The sequence below is a fragment of the Nestor notabilis genome, unplaced genomic scaffold (genome assembly GCF_000696875.1).
Source record: "Nestor notabilis isolate BGI_N333 unplaced genomic scaffold, ASM69687v1 scaffold30682, whole genome shotgun sequence".
NCBI lineage: Eukaryota > Metazoa > Chordata > Aves > Psittaciformes > Psittacidae > Nestor > Nestor notabilis.
Genome location: NW_009920174.1, coordinates 676 through 23,474, shown reverse-complemented (window position 1 = coordinate 23,474; position 22,799 = coordinate 676). Strand labels below are relative to the sequence as shown.

General features: G+C 35.2%; 1 protein-coding gene across 1 annotated transcript in view; it reads left to right on the top strand.

Annotated features, from left to right (window-relative positions):
* WDR11 (WD repeat domain 11) overlaps positions 1-22,529 on the top strand; it is a gene marked incomplete at its 3' end in the record, with an annotated part of 36,269 nt that extends 13,740 nt beyond the window's left edge. The window contains exons 7-21 of the mRNA XM_010010558.1: positions 44-158; positions 888-1,083; positions 2,914-3,017; positions 4,284-4,460; positions 6,059-6,143; positions 11,446-11,552; positions 13,681-13,756; positions 15,227-15,335; positions 15,977-16,101; positions 16,501-16,648; positions 17,437-17,543; positions 18,065-18,179; positions 19,883-20,054; positions 21,699-21,807; positions 22,467-22,529. Coding sequence (XP_010008860.1) covers positions 44-158; positions 888-1,083; positions 2,914-3,017; positions 4,284-4,460; positions 6,059-6,143; positions 11,446-11,552; positions 13,681-13,756; positions 15,227-15,335; positions 15,977-16,101; positions 16,501-16,648; positions 17,437-17,543; positions 18,065-18,179; positions 19,883-20,054; positions 21,699-21,807; positions 22,467-22,529 — 1,808 coding nt within the window. The remainder of the gene's footprint in view (positions 1-43; positions 159-887; positions 1,084-2,913; positions 3,018-4,283; positions 4,461-6,058; positions 6,144-11,445; positions 11,553-13,680; positions 13,757-15,226; positions 15,336-15,976; positions 16,102-16,500; positions 16,649-17,436; positions 17,544-18,064; positions 18,180-19,882; positions 20,055-21,698; positions 21,808-22,466) is intronic.
* Between the last annotated feature and the right edge of the window lie 270 nt (positions 22,530-22,799).

The following is a 22,799-nucleotide window of genomic DNA, read 5'->3' as shown; positions in this document are numbered from 1 at the left end:
GAAACTTAGATAACATGATACAATGTACTGTCTCTTTACCTAGGTAATTCCTTGTTTTCAGCGTGATGGGTTATTTTGCCTACATGAAAATGGTTGTATAACTTTAAGAGTTCGCAGATCTAATTGCAGTATAACTGGAACTCCAAATGAAGAGCCAGGTAAGTTTTGTATCAAAAATGTTGAGGCATTTTAATTAATACTTTAACACCAATGTTTGCTATCTTGCCTCATACAGAATGGTGAATTACAGCCCTTCTAGTGTTGTTCTTGACTTCTCTGATATTTAGTGCACAATGTACTATGTTAATATCCTGAAAATAAATACTTTAATTATGAAGTGGCTTAACAGTCACATATACAAGAATGTTTTAGATAAAAGATGAGTATGTTCACTTTCTCTTTAAGAAAAAACAGTTTTCAGGCAGACATAAGGCTTTAGAAGTCATTTTCTCAATTTGAAGAATTGATTTTAGAACTAATACGTGAGCTTAAATTTAGATTAAAATCTAAATTATTAAACCTTTGTCTCTTACGAAATCTTACTAAGAATGACCTTTTAAATGAACTTTGGATTGTGGAGAGCAGATGCGCTTTCTGCCCAAATATGAAACAGACATTTTTTTTATTTTTTTACGTTTTTGCAAGATTTGTGTGGAATAAGATATTTTAAATACAATTTTACATTTTGGAGACCTTCTCAGGACTGTGTTGCGTACAGCAAGATCAACAGTATGTAGTTTTTGATGTTTTTTTCCCAACTGTTGCACAGTTGCATGTGGATTTCAACCAAAGAGCACAGTCATGCTGCACAATTACCTCTGTTGATTGATCATATCCTGTGTTTTCCACTCTAATTGTTTGTCCTCTGTGGGACATTGATGTTACAGATCCAGACCCAGTTCAGGAGCTGATTTATGATTTAAGAAGTCAGTGTGATGCAATCAGGGTAACAAAAACAGTTCGACCCTTCAGTATGGTGTGTTGCCCAGTGAATGAGAATTCTGCAGCTCTCATAGTCAGTGATGGCAGGGTAATGATCTGGGAATTAAAGTCCAGTATTGCTGGCAGAAATATGCGTAACAGGTAACGGGATTTATTTTTCTTATCAAAGCTTCCATCTGTTACATTTACAAGTGGTGTGTAGTATTACTTATATTCGAAAAGCAAGTGATATTCTTGTGTGTGTGTTAGTGTAACATGCACATGAATGAAAGGAGGAGAAACAAAATACATCATCCAAATAGATTAGATCCCTTCCTTTGGGGCAGTGAAGGAACTGTATTTACTCTTCTTTCTTTAAAAAATAATTCCATACTAAGTGGTTGGGGTAAGGGAAATGAAAGATAGAATGAGTATTCACATTATTTTGGGGAAACATTTGGCTTCTTCAGACTATGTAATTTTCCTCAGGAATGGATCCCTCATTTTCGTCACATGAAAGGACCTCAAAACAAGTGTGGGAAGGACTGTTTTTAGTAGGGGAAAGGTGTTGTGCTAGATTGGTGTGAATTTGACACAGAACAATACGAGACCATACAGCAGGTGGCTGGAATATGATGGTGTAAACAATGTTTTTATATACAAAGCCTTTAGAATTTTAGATTTTGAGCAATCTCAAAAAGTGCTTTATGAAGTAGTATGGTTCTTTTGAACTTTCAATGTGTTAAGGTCCTTCTGCTGCAAGAAACCTTTAAAGTTTGTTGAATAAAACAACTTATTACCATAAAAGACATACAGAATTCTTAGGACACTTTTAAATGTCAGTAGTACCAGATTTTCAACATAGATTCTTTTGTTGCTCGTGATTTAATGTTTTTATTCTCGGTGTTCTCAAAAATGCTGTCAGATGGATTCTTTGTGGTGCATATCCAAGAGAGCTGTTCAGGATCCATATGTTGCTGGGTTTTACTTCTTGTATTCATAGACTCATTTCTAAAACATTGATCTTTGTCATGATTATATAACCAGGAAAAATGTAATAATAATAATGATAATAATAGAAGAACCACTGAGCCTTAGAGGATTCTGGATATGGTTGGATTGTACTGAAAAGTAAGTCATGTTTCTGGTTGGCACAGAGTCTTTAATGGATTTTGAAGAAGTCTTCCTCCATTAGCTCTTTATCATGCTGGATTTGATGGTCTCAATTAAAATTTGCACTCAGAGTCTGTTAAACTGAGATTTTTAAAGGCTTTGTATGTGCCTTAAACTGCATTTTTATGTACAGGTAGATGCAATCAGTAGTCTGGTCTTTGCATATGACATAGACCTGCCATCAGCTCAGCAGGATATAGTTGCCAGGGCTGCAGGGGCAGCACTTTGAGCCCCTTCTAGATAGAGATTGCACTGGAACCCAGTCATAGTCATTGGGCAAAAAAATAACACAAAAACCTGATGCATAGATATCTCACAAGACTGTAAACGTAGGTACTACTTAAGTTCCTGCTGTAGCTTTGTATATGCAGAAGCAATTGTGTTTCGTATGTTTAGGTGGAAGGCTTTGCTTCAGTTATAGATTTTGTCATCTGGAACCTGTGTAAGAAGTTTATATAGGTTAACAAAAAACATTCTCCAAGTTTGGGAATTTGTTCTTGAATGTCAAAATATATGGTTGGTGCTTAGCTGTATTCATTAACATATCTCCACATATCAAGACACAATGTATTTTAAAGCCTCCATTCAATGCTTGCTTCAAAAGGGATACATCTGTCTGTTTTTCTGTTCCTTAAAAATATCTCTGTAAGGAAGATGAAAGTTGTTTTCAGTTTTATACATTTTTATGTGCATTATGTCCTGGTAGAGTTGTTCATGGAAGTTGGTGGTGGGAATACTGAAAGAACAGCCTGAGATTGAAACAAAATTGAGGAACTAAGTCAACAGACGATTAGGAACTTGTTCTCATTTCTTTTATAGCAGTTCAAGTGCATCACCTTTGTATTCCCCAGTCTCGTTCTGTGGAATTCCTGTAGGAGCATCCCAAAATAAACTTCCAGACCTCTCATTAGACAGCATGATTGGTAAGAATTTCACTAATATTACTGCTACTAATTCCTAGGATTTTTGATTCGTTGTACATCTTAGCTTACTTAAGAATGATGTATGTTAGAATTATTTTGTGTGGAATCTAAATAGTAATTCTGAAAGAAAGTAATTCCTGTTCACTAAAGAAATTATCAAATGAAGCTTTTTGAAGATTTTGTTGAAAACAACGTTTAAAGTACATTTTCTCTGAGGGAAACAGTGTAATTTAAATTGGAATTTGGCCAAAACTCCTTCATTTTTTTGAAAGTAATCTTAAACGGATGAAGGCAATTTATCTGATGCATCCCATCTTTGTGAAATGTAGATAGCAACCAGCACTTCCATATTGAGAAATAGTCCATAAAGATGGTTTGTGTTTCTACAGGGTGTTGTCAGTGGTATGTTATCAGCATTATTCTTACACTAAAGCCAAAACGCAGCACTGCACTGGCTACTAGAAAGAAAATTAACTCAGCCAAAACCATGATACCTTTATGTTTTAAAACTAGTTTTTTATTGGAAAAGCGACTAGTGCTTAGAGATAAAAAAGTGCAGATCTGGAATTGCTTGTGATAGAAATTGTCCATATTAGCTGGTGCAGGCAGCTTACCACTGGGGGAGGTTCTTCTGCACTTTATCTCATATGTTTAAAGATGACATTTTTTTCTCATCTGCATTTCCTGTACTCATTGACATAGCAGCTATTGTTATTTTGGTCTTATATCACTCAGACTGGTACAGCTGACTGCAGAAGGTATATAGCAGTAGAATTATATCTTTTTCATGCCCATCTTTATTGTTTTATATGAGCAAATTCCCTATATTTCTAGTAGTAGCTTGCACCCAGTTTTTACTCTTTGGAGTTACACCTCTGTAAGTCTTTGAACCGGTCTACTGACTTTAAAATATCTGTTACTAACTTTAATAAAAATACAAAAGGAGAAACAAAAAAGCTACCCTTGAATTCCAGAAGATGACTGAAATGGTTACACTTAGTTTTTTATTTCCTTTTCCTTTTTTTCCCTTTTTTTCCTTCTTCGCGTTAGGAAAGAAAGTTAGTATTGGAGAAATCAGAAGTGCAATCTTCCAAAAAGCTTCATCTTACAGAGTTCACCAGTAAGGAATGCATCTTTAAACAAACACTGCTATTTTATACCTTAGGTTATTTGTAAGTTTTATTTTATAAACTCCTGTATCTGATAACTTTCCATACCATCTCCCATGAAAAATTAATACTAACAAGAGCTTTAATTTTTAAGCAGGGCAAAGCACAATTGCTGGAGAAGAACAGTTAAAGAGTCCTTTCCTGCAGGAAGTGCACCTCAAATTTCTGCTGACTGGACTTCTGTCAGGGCTGCCTCTGCCTCCCTTTGCTATTCGAATGTGCCCACCTCTTACAACAAAAAACATCAAGCAGTATGAACCAATCCTTGCTGTTGGTAAGTGCCTTGAATAGGTTATTTGTTGCTCTGAAAATAAGATATTCTCTATTAAATACAAATATAATTTCTAATACAGCAAAAATAAATATCTATGTTTTGATCCTGTATAACTAATCACAAAGAATGATCCTTGTATTAGTTGCATTCATGATAGTTTTCAGATTCTTTATTTTCTGCCTTGTGTTTAAGTAATGCTACCTGAAAAAGTGCAATATATTTGCAAGTTTGTATTTATCCTTTCGTTTGCTGTGATATTGGTCTGTTGATACACTTGGCTTTTTACATGCTGCTCTCACTTTAATCTAAATATCTATAAATATAGACTACTGTAGCTCTGCATTCCTAGAATAAATGAACTTAACAGAGACTGTATTTTTGTTGTACGTACCTAAAAATACACTTAAAGCACCTTATTTTTCCTGAATGAATCTATTCGGTCTTATTACAAATTTGGTTAAACTTACCTAGATATTAGAATAGTTGCCTGTAAGAACCCGATTTAAATAGGGACAACTCTGAGATCTAAGATATCTTTAGGGCTGCCCAAGTCAAGACTCTGCCTGTTACAAGTCATACTTGGGAGATTCTTGTTATTCTTAAGGTTGCATGTGCTATAGAGTCTTCATAGGTTTTTGGGTGGGGTGAAGGGGATATTGCATAGGTGAATGTTATGCAGGAGCTTTTACAAAGAGAATCTCACTCTAGTAATGAAAACAGCAAAATAATTCATGTATTTATGCATGCAGTTCTTGTAATAGTTTTATCATTATGGAGCTAAAACTACCATCAGTAGTTGTGCTTTAAAATGTAGGGAAGCTGTCATTACATGATGTTACTAAAATGTAACTTTCGATTTTATATAAGCTATAGCTGTTAAAAAAAATATGAGATATAAAGATTAGGAAACTAATGGGTAGGTATAAAATGCATTTACAGCAATATCTGCAGCATTCTGGACTTAAAGTACCTTAATGACTCTTTAGGTATTCATTATTGTATTAATAAAGTTAATCTGAGTATAAAGAAAAATGAGAATAAGTCTTCCTAGTGTCTGATAATTGTAACTTTCAGCATTTCAGAAGGTTTTTGATCTAATGAAGCTAATAGCTACTGAGTTATTGATTTGTAATTTGAAAGAGGTCATTATTTCAGGGATGAGAAAGCAGAATTGCTTTAATGATTTGGTAACACCCATCCATGATTCTCCACTGGGATTATTGGTGAATAACAGTTAATACTCTTCCTTGAGGCATTTACTCACATTGAGTAATCAAAACAAGAAGAAACATTCTTTTTCCTGCAGCTGGGTATGTTGTGAAAATGCAAGAAGAATGAAAAGATTTTGTACAGGCTCTACAAATAGGTTCAGGAGAATGTCTTGATCCAAATGGGTATCACTGGCTCCAGAGAACCTTACAGGGTTTAATATTTGGGACTTAAGCACTAGACATTAAAACACCTTTTCTAAAATTGTAAAATATTATAGTTACAGGTATTAAAGAGAAAAAAGAGAGAAATAGCTATAAGTAAGTCCTGCATTTTCACTGAAGTATGGAAGAGAGGAATAAAATGGGTGTGTATATATTTTTTTATAGGTACAAGTAATGGCTCTGTCCTGGTGTTTCATCTTACAAGTGGACTCTTACACAAAGAATTAAGCATCCACTCCTGTGAAGTCAAGTAAGGCTTTAATTTTAATTCCTACTATAATCCTCCTGGGAGACAAATAGTAAAACATGTAACTAATGTTGTACCAGCAATGTGGGTGAGTGTCTTTCTTCATTGTTAATGAGGCTCAAGAAAATTGCCTGTTGAGCAGTCTACCCTAACAGTATCTTTGCTATGTATAGGGAGTTAGTCAGCGTGAATATTGCCTTGAACTAAATACTTGAATTGTATGTGTGCCTGGTGATCTAGGATGCATATCAACAAATTCCAGTTTCTTTGGTGCCCTGTAGTACAAAGAAGCCTTTTCAGGACAAGAAACTTTAATAAAGTGTCTTATTTATATAACTCGTGTCCTTTGAAATAATTCTGGTTTGTACACCAAGGTTGGTTTACCTTGCCTCCTTGGGGCTGAAACGGCTGTTGAGGCAGTTTTAGTCCTAACTGCAGTAAAAAGAATATTTAGCATTAAAAGATTTTAAAGACTGAATACAGGACTCAGTATTCATCCAACCTAAGGATGTACAGAGTAAGTTTTAAAGCTCCTGTACTGCAGTTTGTATGTACACGATAGCATAAGTTTTTGGGTGACTAATTGCAAAGATATTCAAGATGGTGCCTTCTAGATACATATTTCTGGACAATTTAAGCATTGAAAAGAAGATACTTATTTTTAGTAGTAATATTAGTAAAAATTTGTATCAGAGTTGTGGCATGAAGCCTTCATCAGATTAAAGTCTTCCTTTTGCTGTTCGTTGTATGAAAAGTTAAGATAAGTACAGGCAACTGAGAATAGATAACACTAAGAGTTCATTATGGAAACCTGCTTTGAAGCTAGCACAAAAATGATGTAAGTATATTTATCTTTGTGGTGTGATTAGTTGGCACTGTAAGAGTAGAATTCCCCTTTCTGTCCTAAACCATGAGAGTTTTCTGGTTTCATACCATTAACTACTTAAAGAATTCTTTTCATTTTATTTTCTATTATGCAGAACAAGAGCACACACCTTTTTTCTTATTAGGATGATTATAGAATGCAAAATAAAAACCACTACTAACATTTCATAGATTAAAATAAAAGTAATTTAAGATGGGGAGACAGGAGGAAATATGCTTTTGAAGAAATACTTCTTTAGGTTTATTTAGGCTTCGTGTATTATCGGAAGGATTATCAGTTTGGGCTTTTCACTCTGTAAAGGATTTGCAATGCTTGAAAAACTTCAAGAATCCTTTGTCTTCTAGCAACTGTCCTCGCTGAAGTGGTATTTGTAGAATAAAGTTAAAATGATTGTGAAATCTATTTAGCCATAAGCTCTTACCTGAGTCTTTTAATTATTGGTTTTAATTTCCTCAGTCCCACTCTAAATGGTCTGAGTGGCTTTCTACGTAATTTTTACAAGTTTAAGGGCATGCTTTAAGCAATGCAGAATAAGGCAGAGGGATTTTGGGGTTTTTAAAATTAATATTCATGGAGTGCAACAGTTTTTCTTTTAGTGAGAATTCTTGCTTTACCTCTGAAATGCAGAGACTGGATAATGCTTCTATTTCAATTTTGTCTGAAAATACACTTCCAGGAAACACCATTATTTTAGTATGTAGTTGGGAATACTCTGAAAATGTAACTCAAGGCCAGCAGAATTTTCAGTGCTCTATAGTTTGAGAATGTAATAAAACTAAGGTCTTTGGAATAGCAACTGTACTTTACATATCAAGTGTGCTAAAATAATGGCTGTTGAGTTGTCTAGGTGCTAGCAATTGTGACATTTTTTGGTGATTAAAGTGCTCTTTCATAGAAGCTACTTATGAAATCACATGTGGGATTATATCTATTTTTTTAACTTTGTAATTCTATGTTGTAATTAGGAGAAGGAAGAGATGTCTTTCTGTCCTCCATTTAAGGTGGATCATAATCATGAGTAACCTTGAACATTACTTTTATCCATGATTATTTCTTAGCTATTTCACTATTGAAACTATATGTGTAAATGCTTTTGAGTATAGTTTAGTTTTTATAAGGAGACCGAGGCCAGGAGCAGCAAAAATGCTTCAGAGCATACAAAGAGGAAAAGTCAATCAGGCGACTGCTAGGAGCATAAGTGAAGGGAAAAAACTAGGGGCTTATAGAATGTGTCGTGGTTGAAAGAAGCTGTGAGCAGGAGGTCAGTCTGTCTTCCCTTAGGATAGAGAGAAATTCAAATAATTGTTACTACTAAGAAGAACTGGAAGAAAATGAAATAACTGATTCTGATGCCTAAGTGGAGCAATCATAGTTATTGTGGTAAGGTACATGATAGTACATACTCAGTGCAGAGGAGAATATATTCAAGACATGTAAATAGAGTACCTTCAATGTAACTTTTAGTCCAGTGAAAGTGAACTAGTAACTTCATTGCCTCACTGTTTTTCTTATCCTGATAGATAGATAAATGTGACTGGGGCAGTGCTTCTCATTCTTTTTCACTGAAACTCAGCAAGTTCAAGGTTGCAACAGCTTTAATTTTTAAAATTAAAATCTCACTGATTGCAAGAAGAATGTTTGTGGCCTGCAGGCAAAACTTGAAAATCACTGCGTTACACCCAAATTTTAGCACTTTAAATTTCAGCTGGTTTAGCAGTTGGATTGAAGCTGACTCCCCTTTGGAAGACTGCTTTGCAAACATTCATCACCTCTTTAGGAAGCTTTCCTCACATAAAGAAGGATGAATGAAAACTATTTACACCTTCTGTCATACAGTGTTGCTGTGCTGGATTTATTCCTGTGCATTAGTAAATACATGTTAACTGACAAGTATAAGCAGCATTGCAATGAAATCCTGTGTATTCAGAATTGAATTCTGAAGTCACCATTACAGGCTGGACAATTATCTTGGATGTACCACCTTCAGCATTTAATTGTAATTTGTTTCTTAACCATCCTCTTAAAAAGGAAAAACTTGTTCCATTGCTGATGTTCACTTTTGGACATGTAGAACACGCAAATACTTGAAGTAGAAAGAAAATTCTTTTTAAAAATGATAAAATTTGAGGCTGAGCATATATTCTGATAATATGATTGAGATTTTAATACAGTTTAAGGTAAGGTTTTATTTCCCCTTTTACTTTTCCCTTTTTCTTAGAAATCTAGCTTGATTAGCAGCTGCATTGTCATAGAGTCACAACAATCCATTCCCAACTAAAAAAGTAATTTGTGTTTTTATCCGCTTCAGTACACTCAGCACAATTTGTTTGCATTGGAATCATTAATCAAAACTGAATCTTACCCTTGAAGTAACTGAGACAAATTGAATGTATAGAATCCCTGAATTTGAGCAACCTGGTCTAGTGGAAGGTGTCCCAAGAACTAGAAGATCTTGAAGGTCCCTTCCAACGCAAACCGTTCTAGGATTCTATGATAATTTCCTGTTTTAAAAGAGTGGATCCAGTCTGAGGAATAATTTACAGCTGGATGTAACTCTTAATTCTAGTAGACAAAGATGTCTTTTATGAGGAAACTTTGCAAATGGAGATATTTCAATAGGGAAGACATTCCTTCATTAAAACTTGAACCACCATCTTCAGATTCTCCATTTACATGTATGACAATAAAAAGAACCCCATATTGTTTCAAGTGCAAGCAGTTAGCAAAGCTAAGGTTTTCTTTTGGACGTGAGTGTCTTGGGTTGCTGTAGACTTTTATTGGTATTGACAGATGGCCTGGCAGCAGCAAAGAAAAAGGACTTGTCCTGTTAAATCTGAGCTGATGAAAGAAGTATAGGAAATGCCTCAAGTCTTGGAATGAGAATGGTGACTACTACTGGCAATAACAATGCATTAGGAGTATTGCGTGCTTTTTCCAAGAAAACATGGTAGAATAATAGATAAAAATTAGAAAGGTGTTAAAATTCATGTTTCTCCCATTCCAGAAAACTCCCTGTGTTTAAGACCCTTTGGAGGCTTGCAGTGTCACACGTTACTGCAATTGTAGATTTCTGTTGAATCATTCCTATAATGTTTCAATGAATAATTGAATACTTCTCATTTTGATTGAAATTATTTATTGAACTTTCATAGGTCCTGGTGGGAAAAAGGACTGAGTCCTAAATTTTTAACCTTACTTGAGGACTTAGGGGAATAACGGAAATAAAACTTCCCATTTTCTTAATGCTTGAACTAAAAAAAAAGATAAATATGGCTGTAACTTATACGTGCAAAATACTATGGGAGTGCTTTTTGCTTTCACCCATCTAAATCACATTTAGGAAACTTCTACTTAATACAGCATGAGTTGGATTTACTGACAGTAAATTGTACATACTGTTATTTATCTTTCTCATATTTTGCATATGTTCTTGCAAAAGAGACCATGATTCTTTCAATTGATGTAACAGAAGGCTTGTCCTGGAATTAGTTAAATAATCTATGTTTGCAGGATTGGAGAAAAACCTAAATCCATTTATCTGTGTTAAAATGAACTTTTTTTTGGAGCATGTGTATGTATTAGAACAATCTCAATTTTCTTTTAGATCAGTTCCTTGATGTATTTCACAGATAAAGCACTCAGCCATCTATTCTGGCACAAAGCGTGTGCGGGCAATGGGGAAGGAGGACTATCTGCTTTTGGAACCATACCACCTAGTGCCGCTTCCCATTCTTTTGTGGCCTGTAGTGTATTTTAAGAATTTGATTAGAATCCATATGTGCTGACAGTATGTTGTATGCAGTGTAACTTAACATCCTTGCCAAGCTTCAAGGTAATTTGGTTTGTGGCTGCCTTGGCGTCATCTAAACCAACAAAAAAATCTACCATGTTTTCAGTTCTCTTCTGAGAGCCTTTCAAATCTGTTCAGTGCTTCTCTTTTTTGGTCTTCAGTTGTTTCTCCTCTCTTTGTATGGAAAGAATCAAGTCTACCCACACTGTTATCCATATGAATGTTTTTCTCTCTGTATGCTGGCAAATTTAAGTTATTTGATAGTTCTCATTTGGTAAACCACTGGTTTAATCAGAGCAGATCTTTTAGTCTACTCTAGTGCTGAGTATCTGTAAAGGATTTTTGCAAAAGTTACCAGTGTTTCTCACTGAAATTTTTCTTCCAGCCGAACAAGTGTAGTCTGAAAAGAAAGATCTTTAATTTGCTAACTTTATATCATAGTTGTAAATGCATAGTTTCTTTTTATGCTTAAATATAGTGTTTCCATAAACTGTAAAAAATTACTTCTGTGCTGTTCTGTTCAAGTTGAGGAATATGCATGAAAAAACCTATTGTACTTCAGTCCAGGCTATTTTCTTAGCCATTTGAATATTTTGGCTCATATGCTCCATGTACTCTTTTGATGACAGGGGAATTGAGTGGATAAGCTTGACTGGGTTTATTTCCTTTGCCACATCAACACCTAACAATCTGGGACTAGTGAGGAATGAGCTCCAGCTTGTGGACCTACCAACAGGTTAGTACTTCCTGAGAAATCTGTACAAGAAGCTGACAGATTTGCTGGGGAGTGACAAACATAAGTTCTTAGTGCTTTTTTTTCTCCTTCTGTTGTCATGACAAAATAATATAAAGGAGTTTTAACTGGTTCTGATCTTCTGTCTTTGTGAAGCCACGTAATATGTTCCATCTGGTTCTCTACGACAAGCTTGAAACACCACCTTTGCAAAAATGCCTGTGGCTTGGCTTATTAAAGCAATAAATATGTGTCTGCAGGAGGTTTAGAAGCATTCACAGTATAGTGGTGTATTTTGTTGACAAAATGTGTGTATTTCCAACTGTGTTTTGTCATAGTCTCAACCCATTTTTTCATGTGCATCTGAAATGATGTTGAACTATTTATTGTGGTTTATATCAGTAATAGATAATTAGTTAACTTTAATATGTAGCATAAAGTGGGGGTTTTTTAATGAGGGGGTTTGTTTAAGCTTATGTTAGGCCAGGCATGTGGCCAGGATTTGAGTGTGCGAATTAACATCAAATGGGTATTTTAGTAATAACATGATAATTTTAGAAAGATTTGGAAGGGTTAAAAAATAAATAACTTTGAGAGCAAACTTAACAGGTTATGTGTGTTTTTTCAGCTATTCTGGCCTTACAATGAATGGCAAATATATTTGTGATTGGACTCAAGAGCACAATACTAGGAGGTATCATTTGGGAGATTAGACAGCGCAAAATAGGAAGCACTGAATGATTTAAAATTATTTCTGAATGTGAAAACCTGGAGCCATTTAATTTCTAATGAAGTGCCTGAATCTTGTAACACATGGGCTAATTCTAAATTGCTTTTTTAGCATAAAGTGATGTTTCAATTTTTTAAGTTTATAAAAAAGACCCACTCTCTTCACTTCCAGGGTGTTGCAGAAAGAGTCTATTCTTTTAACATGACAGTATTGTCACTTTTTTCCATATAATGTCTTTTGTTAATTTGTTTAAAATCAGAAGAAAAAAGATCTGTGCTTTGTAAAATTGATCTGATGTAAAATGGGATTTTGATTTTTCATCAGCTTATAAATCAGTATTGAATCATTTATAGATATGAGTGGTAAAAGGTTCAGTATTTCCTCAGGCAACCAAGTTTCAAGTAGATGTGAATATCTGAGACCTTACTCATATGCTTTAAAGCATATGCTTTGCTTTGCTTAAAAAATGTTACATTTCCTCTTTCAAAGCTTACCAGAAATGCATAACTACTTAACTCTTTGACTGTTAGTTTTTCCATCGCTATTCATCCCAACTTTCTATTTTAGGGCTTCGGAAAACCGTGCTGACTTGTATTTACTTCATAAACATACTGACAAAATTCTCATTCACGTTTCTAAAGAAATATAAGGAAGAAAATTCCTAAGGTGAAAAAATAAGAGCTTTCATCATTAGTGACAAAAATGGAGCTGGAAGGTTTCCTGTAGCCTAGCCTCTGACATGAGAGCTCTAACCAGCATTGCTGATAACTAGATTTATTCATGGAATTGGTGTAGGATAAGCGATTTAGCTATGAGCAGCTGCAAAAGTAGCTAAAGTTTGAAAAATTGAATTTTCCTTGAAAGCTAAGGTGAATGAAATCACAGGAGATGCTGTGATACCCTGGTGTTTGTAGGTTAGTTATTTTAGTGATATGTATAACACCTTTAATTCTGCAGCGCATTGGACAGGTGGGGATAAGATTATAAGGTCTTAGGGTTTATTCTTTTAGGTGGAAAAAGAGAATGGTTCTGCTAAGTGTAGAATGAGTACTTCACCATGGAAATACTTTCAGGCTTGGTTTATGGCAGACTCAATTTCTCTTACAAAATTTCAAATCTACGCATGGTTTTCCTCCTTGGGGAATATGTATCTCTTTATGTAATGCTGATGATGCATCAATTTCACTGCTCTGGAAGCGAGACAGGTATTATATTAGAGTTTACATTCTATTTGGTCGTTTAAAATGCAGTAAAAGTTCAACAATGACAAAAGTAATATATAGCAGGTTACTTGGAGATATTCTTGTTTAGTGTGTAAGCTATTTCTGTTTACAAACAGGATAGTTAATAAACCATATTTAGTTTAGTAACCATTTCTCCCATGTTATTTTTGTGTTCCAGGCAGGAGCATTGCATTTCGTGGGGAGCGAGGTAATGATGAGCCAGCTATTGAAATGATAAAGGTGTCTCATTTGAAGTAAGTACATTATCCTTGTGAAGTTTATAGATTTTACTTTACTGCATGAAGATTTCATGACCGAATAGAAATAATAGAAATTCCAGGAAACAACTGGAAAAAAATTCTGTAGGAATTTTCTGTAGTACAGAAAAACGTGCAAAGCATAAAGAGAAAAATTATTTAGAATATTAGTTCAAAGTGCAAAAGCTGTGAATGTTCACGTGATAGACTTTCTCACTTCATGACCCAAACACACTGCAAGATCAGTCATTAATATTTTTTAGGTTTTTTAAGAATTAGGTTCACTGAACAGACCTTTTGTTAATATTAGGGAGAATAAAAGTGCTGAGCCGTTTCTGTCGACTGTGGTTGTTCCGACTTAATTCCCTTTTGCCATAACTTAAGCCATACTTAAAACTAGAAGATTGGCATTAAGGGTAGGATGATTTTTCTTATATTCATTAATTTTTCTAAGTACGTATTTCACACCTTCATAACAATTGTCTATTGGGAAACCAGATGTGAGATACTGTTTTTTGATAAGTCAGCTGATAAACAACCATACTGCTTACCACCAAATCCTGCTTATTTTGAGATCAGGCCTCTGACAGGAAGCCCTGGTTTTTATAGTATCAAAAATAATAACAGTAGTACTCTGTGAGATTGCTTTCCTGTGTTAATGAAATTAAGAGTGTCAACTTTAATAAGGCACTGTCTCTAAAGTTTTAAAGTGGGTGTTCTCTAAGCTTGCATAGGAATATTTTTGGTAATATATATGTGAAAGAGAACTGGAGGAGTTCGACCATATAATGGTCTTATTAATACATTAAAAATTAAGAACTGTGGTGGGCTTAGATGAAGAGACTAGAATGTTAAGTGAGAACAAGAAAGGGTAGTTCATTTCAATAGAGGCTAATTCAGTTGTGAAGAGCACATACAGCTGCAGAGCCTCTCTGTATTCTCAAGTTAAGTGTGAAAAGTGGTAGACTGAAAGTGGTGTACTCATGTAGCTCCACAGATGAAAGGTCTGAAGACATAACTGTCAAGTGGTTTAGTGCAAGAGGATTTTATGTTCACTTATCACTGGATTAGGGAAGTAGCATGTGTCTGGATCAGAGAAAAAATCTGTCCAACCTACAGTCTTAGTGCGTCCTTTCTGGTATCTTGTGCAGTCATCAACTCATCTGACTATGGCTAAATTAGAGGTGCTGCTGTTTTCTCTGAATTAATTCCCTGATCTCCTTTACAGTAATAGAGCAGCACCACATGCCAGAAATTTCTAATTCTTTCCTTTTTAAAGAGGACTCTTCTTCAGACACTCTTTTGAACCTCAGCAACACAATGAAATGACAACCTTCAGAGTGGAATTTCAGCCAAATTAATTTACTCTGTTTCCTTAGTTTTTGAGGGTTTCCAGAGTGACCATATGAACAACATGTGTGAAGTAAAATCATTAATTTTGATGTAATAAATTCTTACCCATTTTAGGCAGTATCTAGCTGTAGTATTTAAAGACAAACCTCTGGAGATCTGGGATGTCAGAACATGCACTCTGCTCAGAGAAATGTCTAAAAACTTCCCTATAGCAACCGCTTTGGTAAGAAATATAATCTGTTACTTGCTGTTTATTAAATGTAATATGTTGAGATAGTATAAAAACCTATGAACAACTTAGAGTAACGTTTTGCTGCAGTCTGTAGCATACAGATAAGTGCTTTCACCCTTCCATTTTCATCTGTCATCAAATAAGAGGGAAGAAAAAAGCAGGTTCTAGTGGAAAAATTGGGTCTGCTGGTTTATAGAAAATCATAGAATAGTTAGGGTTGGAAAGGACCTTAAGATCATCTAGTTCCAACCCCCCTGCCATGAGCAGGGACACCACACACTAAACTATGTTGCCCAAGGCTCTGTCCAGCCTGGCCTTGAACACCTCCAGGGTTGGAGCATTCACAGCTTCCCTGGGCAACCTATTCCAGTGCCTCACCACCCTCACTGCAAAGAACTTCTTCCTTATATCCAATCTAAACCTCCCCTGTTTAAGTTTAATGCCATTACCCCTTGTCCTACCACTGCAGTCCCTAATGAAGAGTCCCTCCCCAGCATCCTTGTAGGCCCCCTTATATGATGGAGGAAGGTATTATAGGAAGACAGTCTTCATTGAAATCATTAATATTAGCCGAAAAATCCCCAGTAAATTCAGGGAGTAAACTTTTGTCTTTCCCATTCTATTTTTCACAGGAGTGGTCACCTTCTCACAACTTAAAAAGCCTGAGGAAGAAGCAGTTAGCAGCTCGTGAGGCCATGGCCCGGCAGACAGTTGCATCAGATACTGAAGTTAGCAGTGTAGAATCTTCTGTGATCAGGTATTTTTCATTCTAATGTGTTATTTTGCATCAGTTGTTGTTTTTCTACCATGTGCCATTGTTCTACAGAACAAAATTCTCAAGTACATACCAGACAAAGCAACTTTATGGGCCTCCCTTTAGTTTTTAGATGTGGGACTCTGATACCCTGCTGGATGAGAGAAATAGTGTACCTGTTTCTCAGGTGTCACAGTCTATAAGTTACCTGGTGCTTGAAGTAAAACCATGAAAAGTTGCCCATGAAAGTTTCCACAAGAGTATGAGTTAGCTGTTGCTCCTGGATTGTTTTGAAGCATACATTCATTTTGTGCTGCCTCTGTGCATTAGTTGCGGAGAATTTGCCTTGCAATTCTAATGTCAAGGAAGAAATACTTGTGTCTCATTGTGTTCTCTTTAAAGCTTGTTACAGGAAGCCGAAAGTAAATCAGAGCTGAGCCAGAACATTTCTGCCAGAGAGCACTTCGTGTTTACAGGTGCTGATGGGCAGGTTTATCATCTCACAGTAGAAGGAAACTCAGTAAAAGACAGCGCAAGAATTCCTCCTGATGTGAGTTCTGATCTTCTATATTGCTGATGCTTTAATTTTTTTTCTTAGCTGTGGTTGCCAGAAAAAACATCAGGAATATGCCTTGTAGTGGCAAATTAACATTAATGCAGTAGTTTGGAATATGTAATTAAAACTCCAATTTCAAAAGCCATATCAATTCTGTTTTCACAGTCTTACTGTTCTTCTATTGAAAACGCTGTTGAAATCAATGGCTGTTTTTAGACTTTAGAATCTTCTTAGACCCTGACTTGCTTCCTGAATAAATGACGTATTTTTAAGGATTTTAGTAAAGCATATACAAAAAGCTTGAATAACAAAGAGGATGTTACTAAAATATGACTTGAGTGGGTCAGAGCATTCTTTTGTGAATTTTAAGTTGTTCTTTTTTCCCCAGTTGTTCTGAAGAATAGTCTTTCTTTTTTCAGTTGTTTTTGAAGGTTTTGATCAGTTGAACTTACAAATAGGAATTCTTTTGTTTCCTATTTTACTATATGCTAGAATTGTGATTAATGAGGTCTGTCATTTTGGTGTTTCCTTGCAACAGGAGACAGAGAAGTCATTTCCATTTCTTTAAACACAAAATTTCTTAAAAGGAAATGTCTTTTGAAGCAAATATGACTGACTTGATAACTGCTTATATTTGATGGAATTGTTCCTGTTTTAACTGAACAGAATTTGGTCTATCATGTCAAAAAATATTAAAAAAAAAAAAAAGAAAAGGAAATGTTTGTTCCTATGTTTGGTTCTATTAATCACAAGATGTTGTTCTGCTGCTTAAATATTTTCAGGGAAGTATGGGTAGCATTACATGTATTGCCTGGAAAGGAGATACCCTGGTTCTTGGAGATGTTGATGGAAACTTAAACTTCTGGGATTTGAAAGCTAGAGTATCCAGGTATGAATGCAAATTCAGTCTGACAAACATGAGATAATGAGTCTTAGAATGTTTCTCCCCACCTTCATTTTTGACTTCACTGTAGGTGGTCATCTGTGGAGTTTGAGGGGAAAATTGCAAGTATTCTGAAATACAGTTTCAGAAAATGCCTACTGTGATACAGTTTTCTGCATGTCATCCTTTGTGTTTTCAATTGGAGTAGCATTTTATCAGAATTTTTAAAAGAGCTAGATAGATATTTTATGTTAAATCTGCAATGGCTTCTGATAAAACATTGAGTATTGTAGTATTTATTTAAAGCATTTAATCCTTTTAGTTTTCATAATTTGGATAGCCATTTGTGCCTGTGTATATATATACAGGTAAATGATAGATAGATAGATAGATAGATAGATAGATAGATAGATGTTTCTCCTTCTCTATCTGTACAATATCAGGATCTGCAACATTCATGGGAAAGATTTAACTACCTGCAATATTAGGTATAGAATGATTGATACTAACTCTTGGGCTTTTCTTAGGGGAATTCCTACACACCGAAGCTGGGTTAAAAAGATACGTTTTGCCCCAGGGAAAGGAAATCAAAAACTTCTTGCAATGTACAACGATGGAGCAGAAATTTGGGATTCAAAAGAGGTAGGTGTCTGTTGTTTCGATATGGGCCTCTTTGCAATATACACATACTACTTCAGGACAAAGAGAAGTCAGGGATTAAGTTTTAAGTAGTCATGATTTCTTGCTGACAATTGTGTGGTAAATTTCTATGGCTTTTAGTTCCTGTAAAGCATTTTTAAGCTGTCATCAATGAAAAGTTCCTTTCACTCATAAAGCTGGCATTGTCTCTGAGATACTTTCTGTCATTATTTTCTAATGTTTTTGAGGTAGACATTGAAAATTTAAGGGGAATCCTCAATATTAGAATTGAATCTATGGACAAGAGTATTTTTACTGCAGGTTTCTTAACTTCTGTGCATAGTCAAGAGTATGTGTTTGACATTGCATGGATTTAATTTGTTAAGGAATACCAGAAAGCAACTTGTTACTTAACATTGCCTAGCTTATCTTCCTCATTCTGAAGTAATGTTCACATATCTGCTGGGGTTTGCTTCTTAGGTTTTTTGAGGGATTCTAGTACCATGGGGCAGGAAAGATAATTGTATTGGTTTAACTTACCCCCCCAGAGTAAGTTCAGGGCATGAGGGTATGAAATGGGAATATGTTTTTTTTCTGTTCACTTTGGAATGAGCACCAGCTCCGACACTTAGACACTTAATGTGAGCAATGTAAACTCTCTCTGATGATCAGAATTGGACAGCAGATACTACCAACAAGTGTGAATTATGCAGGCAGAGTGGAATATAACCCTATGAAGCACATTTGAATAGTTTTGATAGCATAGGATACTCCTCCTGTAGCTGTTCCCTCTCTTTTTCTAGGACAAGGGAAAGAATTTCGTACATGAAAGCATTTAAAGTTAAATAGTATTTTCAGCCAGAAATCTTTCAGAATGTCCATAGAAATTTTTTACACTCCTATTTTCCATGTCATCCTCTCCTAAGAACTTTACCTTTGCCTACAACCAGTTATCCAGTATTTCCACATTTTTCTCTTAATTCTCTCACCACTAAGAGTAATCATGCTCTAGTGCTGTTGTACTTTTCATCTCTCTAACTCCATGCTTTGCTCTAGAGCAAGTGAAACAAAACAGCAGAATATTGATTACAGCAGAGGCTTCGTTAGTATTTCCTTATATTGACGATTACAATGTTTGGTGATGCTACAGAGGGGTTACAAAATGTCCAACTACTGACCTGTGGTTAAAAGTGCAGTTTGGAACATTTTGCTTCTCTGGTTTGTTTGTGGACAATAAATCATCCTATTGCCATAATGTTATGTTACTAGTATGTCAAAATGTATTTCTAGACAAGCTCATTATTTATCAAGAAAGTATATGTTTATGAAGAGCATGATTTAATTAATGAGATGCTCACTTTTGCCTTGATGCATGCTTGCTAGATCAGGGACTGGAATGAAAAAGTTTAACCAGTTTATCATGGAAATGTTATGTCAGACAAAACACGATTGATAGCACAAAAGGCAGCTGTAGAGCTGTGCTCAAAAGGATCTTTTCTCGGCTCTCAGGTGGGAAAAAGTGTTGTTTCAGGGCAACCAAGTGCCCTACTCTAAGGTGTCTGAATTTCCCTACTCTCCAGAAAAGATCATCATTAAAATGATTTATGACTAACTTCACCTTTTACTGCAAATCCTGTGGTGTGCCTCATGGGCATGTGACACTGCGTGATGGAAAGCCTACTTAAAATGAAAAATAACTTTTCAAGGTACAAATGGTGAGCAGTTTAAGGAGTGGAAGGAACGTCAATTTCCGCATCCTGGATGTGGACTGGTGCACTTCAGACAAAGTGGTCTTGGCATCAGATGATGGGTGCATTCGAGTTCTAGACTTGTCCATGAAACCGTCATGTTTTAGAATGGATGAACAGGACTTAATAGGTATGTTGATTTCTTTCTGGCTGTTGACTGCTAGATACTTCATTTTGAAAGTGGACCATAAAAATGTTCACCACTTCTATTTGAATTGACAATTGTCACATGTAGAGGATTAGGTGTCCCCATAGTGGTTTTTTATAGATGCAGATAAATTTTTTAGGATTAGGTCGTATGGGTGTGTTTTTCATACAAGTTTAATCTCCTGAATAAACTATAGAATCATAGAATAGTTTGGGTTGGAAGGGACCTTCAGAGGTCACCTCGTCCAACCCCCCTGCAATAAGCTATAAGATATAGCTTATAAAATATGCTTTTTAATATCTTAATTGCAATATAAGATGACACAATAAGAGCTTTTTGTACAGATTTCTAGCCAGTTGACCTAGAAATCATGGGTACATCAATTGGGTATCAGTACCTACAGTGCTTAAATTCGTCACATGATTTTGAAAGATTTCTTAATGTGTGAAAATGTCTTTTCGGATATTCCCAGAGATCAAAGGCAGTTTGTAGACTGATCCATTGCTTTTCAAAGTAGATTTTCCCTCTGAACTCTAAAATAGCAATATTGGTGCTGTTTGACTTTTTTGGACATACATTTATGAAGGGAATTTAAATATTGAACAATATAAATTGTTAGTTAAGCTACTTATTTTATTACTGATGTTCCAAATAACTGCTTTTATTTTAGTCTTTTTGGTCATTCCTGCCTTCACTCATACAATTTCCCTAAAACATCAGACACATGTAATAAAGACATATGTAATAAAATTGCAATGTGGGGGGCTGTGGTCTGGGATGTTTGAGGAAACACACAGCTATTTTTACTATCAAATGGATGTTCTTTAATATTAAGCTATAAAAATGAATGTTCTAAACCCAAGCACACAGAAATTGGGTTATGCCGGGGTTAAGGTTGCCTGTGATTTAGCTGTCCTTCTGCCTCTACACTGTGATAATCTTCTAATTACAAAATCACAATGAAAAGATTCCTACATCATTCAGTGCATATGAAGTACAGGGAATTGCTGAATATTTAGTAATGTAGCTGGTTGATACACGTTTTACTCCTGAGTTACTGGGTACTGTTTACTGTGCTTATCACCCAAACCTTGTACTGAATACAGACTTACTGACTTAAAGTTGTATGACAACAGTTAGTGCTATAATTTTCATCTTATTTCTTTGCTAATACAAACGTATTAAACTTCACACCATCCTTATTAAATGGTGAGTATTAATCCTTGTATTACGCTATAGAAACTACAATTGCAAAGTAAAACTAGAACATGCATTGTGGCAGATTTTGGTATAGCTGTACTTATTTTCCAGCATGTCCTTGTAGTAGAAATAATCATTGTACAGCTCTACTTAATGTGTTCCAGGAGTCTATGGCTAAGCTTAATATGGAATGTCCTGAAACTCTCATTTGAGTATGGTTGATAACCCTCTACCTTCAAGGGAATGTTTTTGCTTGTGCATAAAGATAATCTTTTATGTCTAGTAAGCCATGCAGTGTATATGAAAAGACTGTGATTTATGATTTTCTTCTGGTGCTTGAAAACAAGGTGGTACATTTTATGGTTACTGAACACAGTGTTATTGCACATTAGCCACTCAACAATGAATCTTTTTCTTTTGTTTCAGAACCTGCATGGTGCCCCTATCTGCTTGTTCCAAGGGCTTCATTAGCTTTAAAAGCATTCTTGTTGCATCAGCCATGGAATGAGAAATACTCTCTAGATATTATAAACACGTAAGAAGAAATATGTATCTATATGTAAAATACTACTTTTGTTTCTAATCCTGCATCTTTTGTTAGTCTTTCTGTGCAAATAACTGTTAGATATATGTTTCCTCACTCTTTGGGACAGTCAAGAAAATAATAGCTTCACTATTTGTTACTAAGAATAATTAAAAGAAACAGCTTTAAGGTCAAGTATTTTATTTATTTTGACTTTCAGTAGAACTTGGCAACTGAAAATTGCTCTCTAAGGTACTGGCAAGAGTTTTGTGTCTGTTACAGGTTATATTACTTCAGAGAACAACTGTGTGTTCTCTTTGTTCAAGAAGTTAATGTAAGAATAGTCAGAGGTGGTTCCTAAAGTGTAATTGGAAGTGTCGGTCTGACTGATAGCCCGGTAGGCCTGGCTTTACTTTTAGGCAGCTGTGCTTCGCATGATACTTGGAGCACCTTTTTGTATCCTTGATTGTGTTTGTGTACTGTTGATGGTCGCATATCAACACGCTTGGCATTGGCATTTTCATTAAATTCAAGGTTCATGAATAAAAGTGGGAAATGAAATATTGGTGACTGAAGCTGAGAGAAAGCAGAACAAGTGTGTGTGCATATAAATATGTATATATATATATATATAAACCTTTTTACTTCTTTTTTTGATTTTTTTTATCCAGTGATTATCCAGAGAATGAAAATATTAAAAACCTCCTTCAAGAGCAGTTGAATTCATTGTCCAAGTAAGAATTTTTCTTATTAATATTTGGGCAAACTAGGGAATTCAGGGAAGGCAAAAACCTGAAATGGTGGCAGGTAGCAACTTAATGTAGAAAGAATGCTTTTTGCCTCTCTAAAGATAAGCTTTCAGTAGTGACATCTTTTATTTTAAACACAGTTAAGTTTTATTTGACTCTTCAAGGTGGTGCTTTATTCACTTTATTGAAGATATTAAATTTTTATTTCTTTTTCTAATTAAAAATACACTGTAATACAATCTGAACAATGTATTT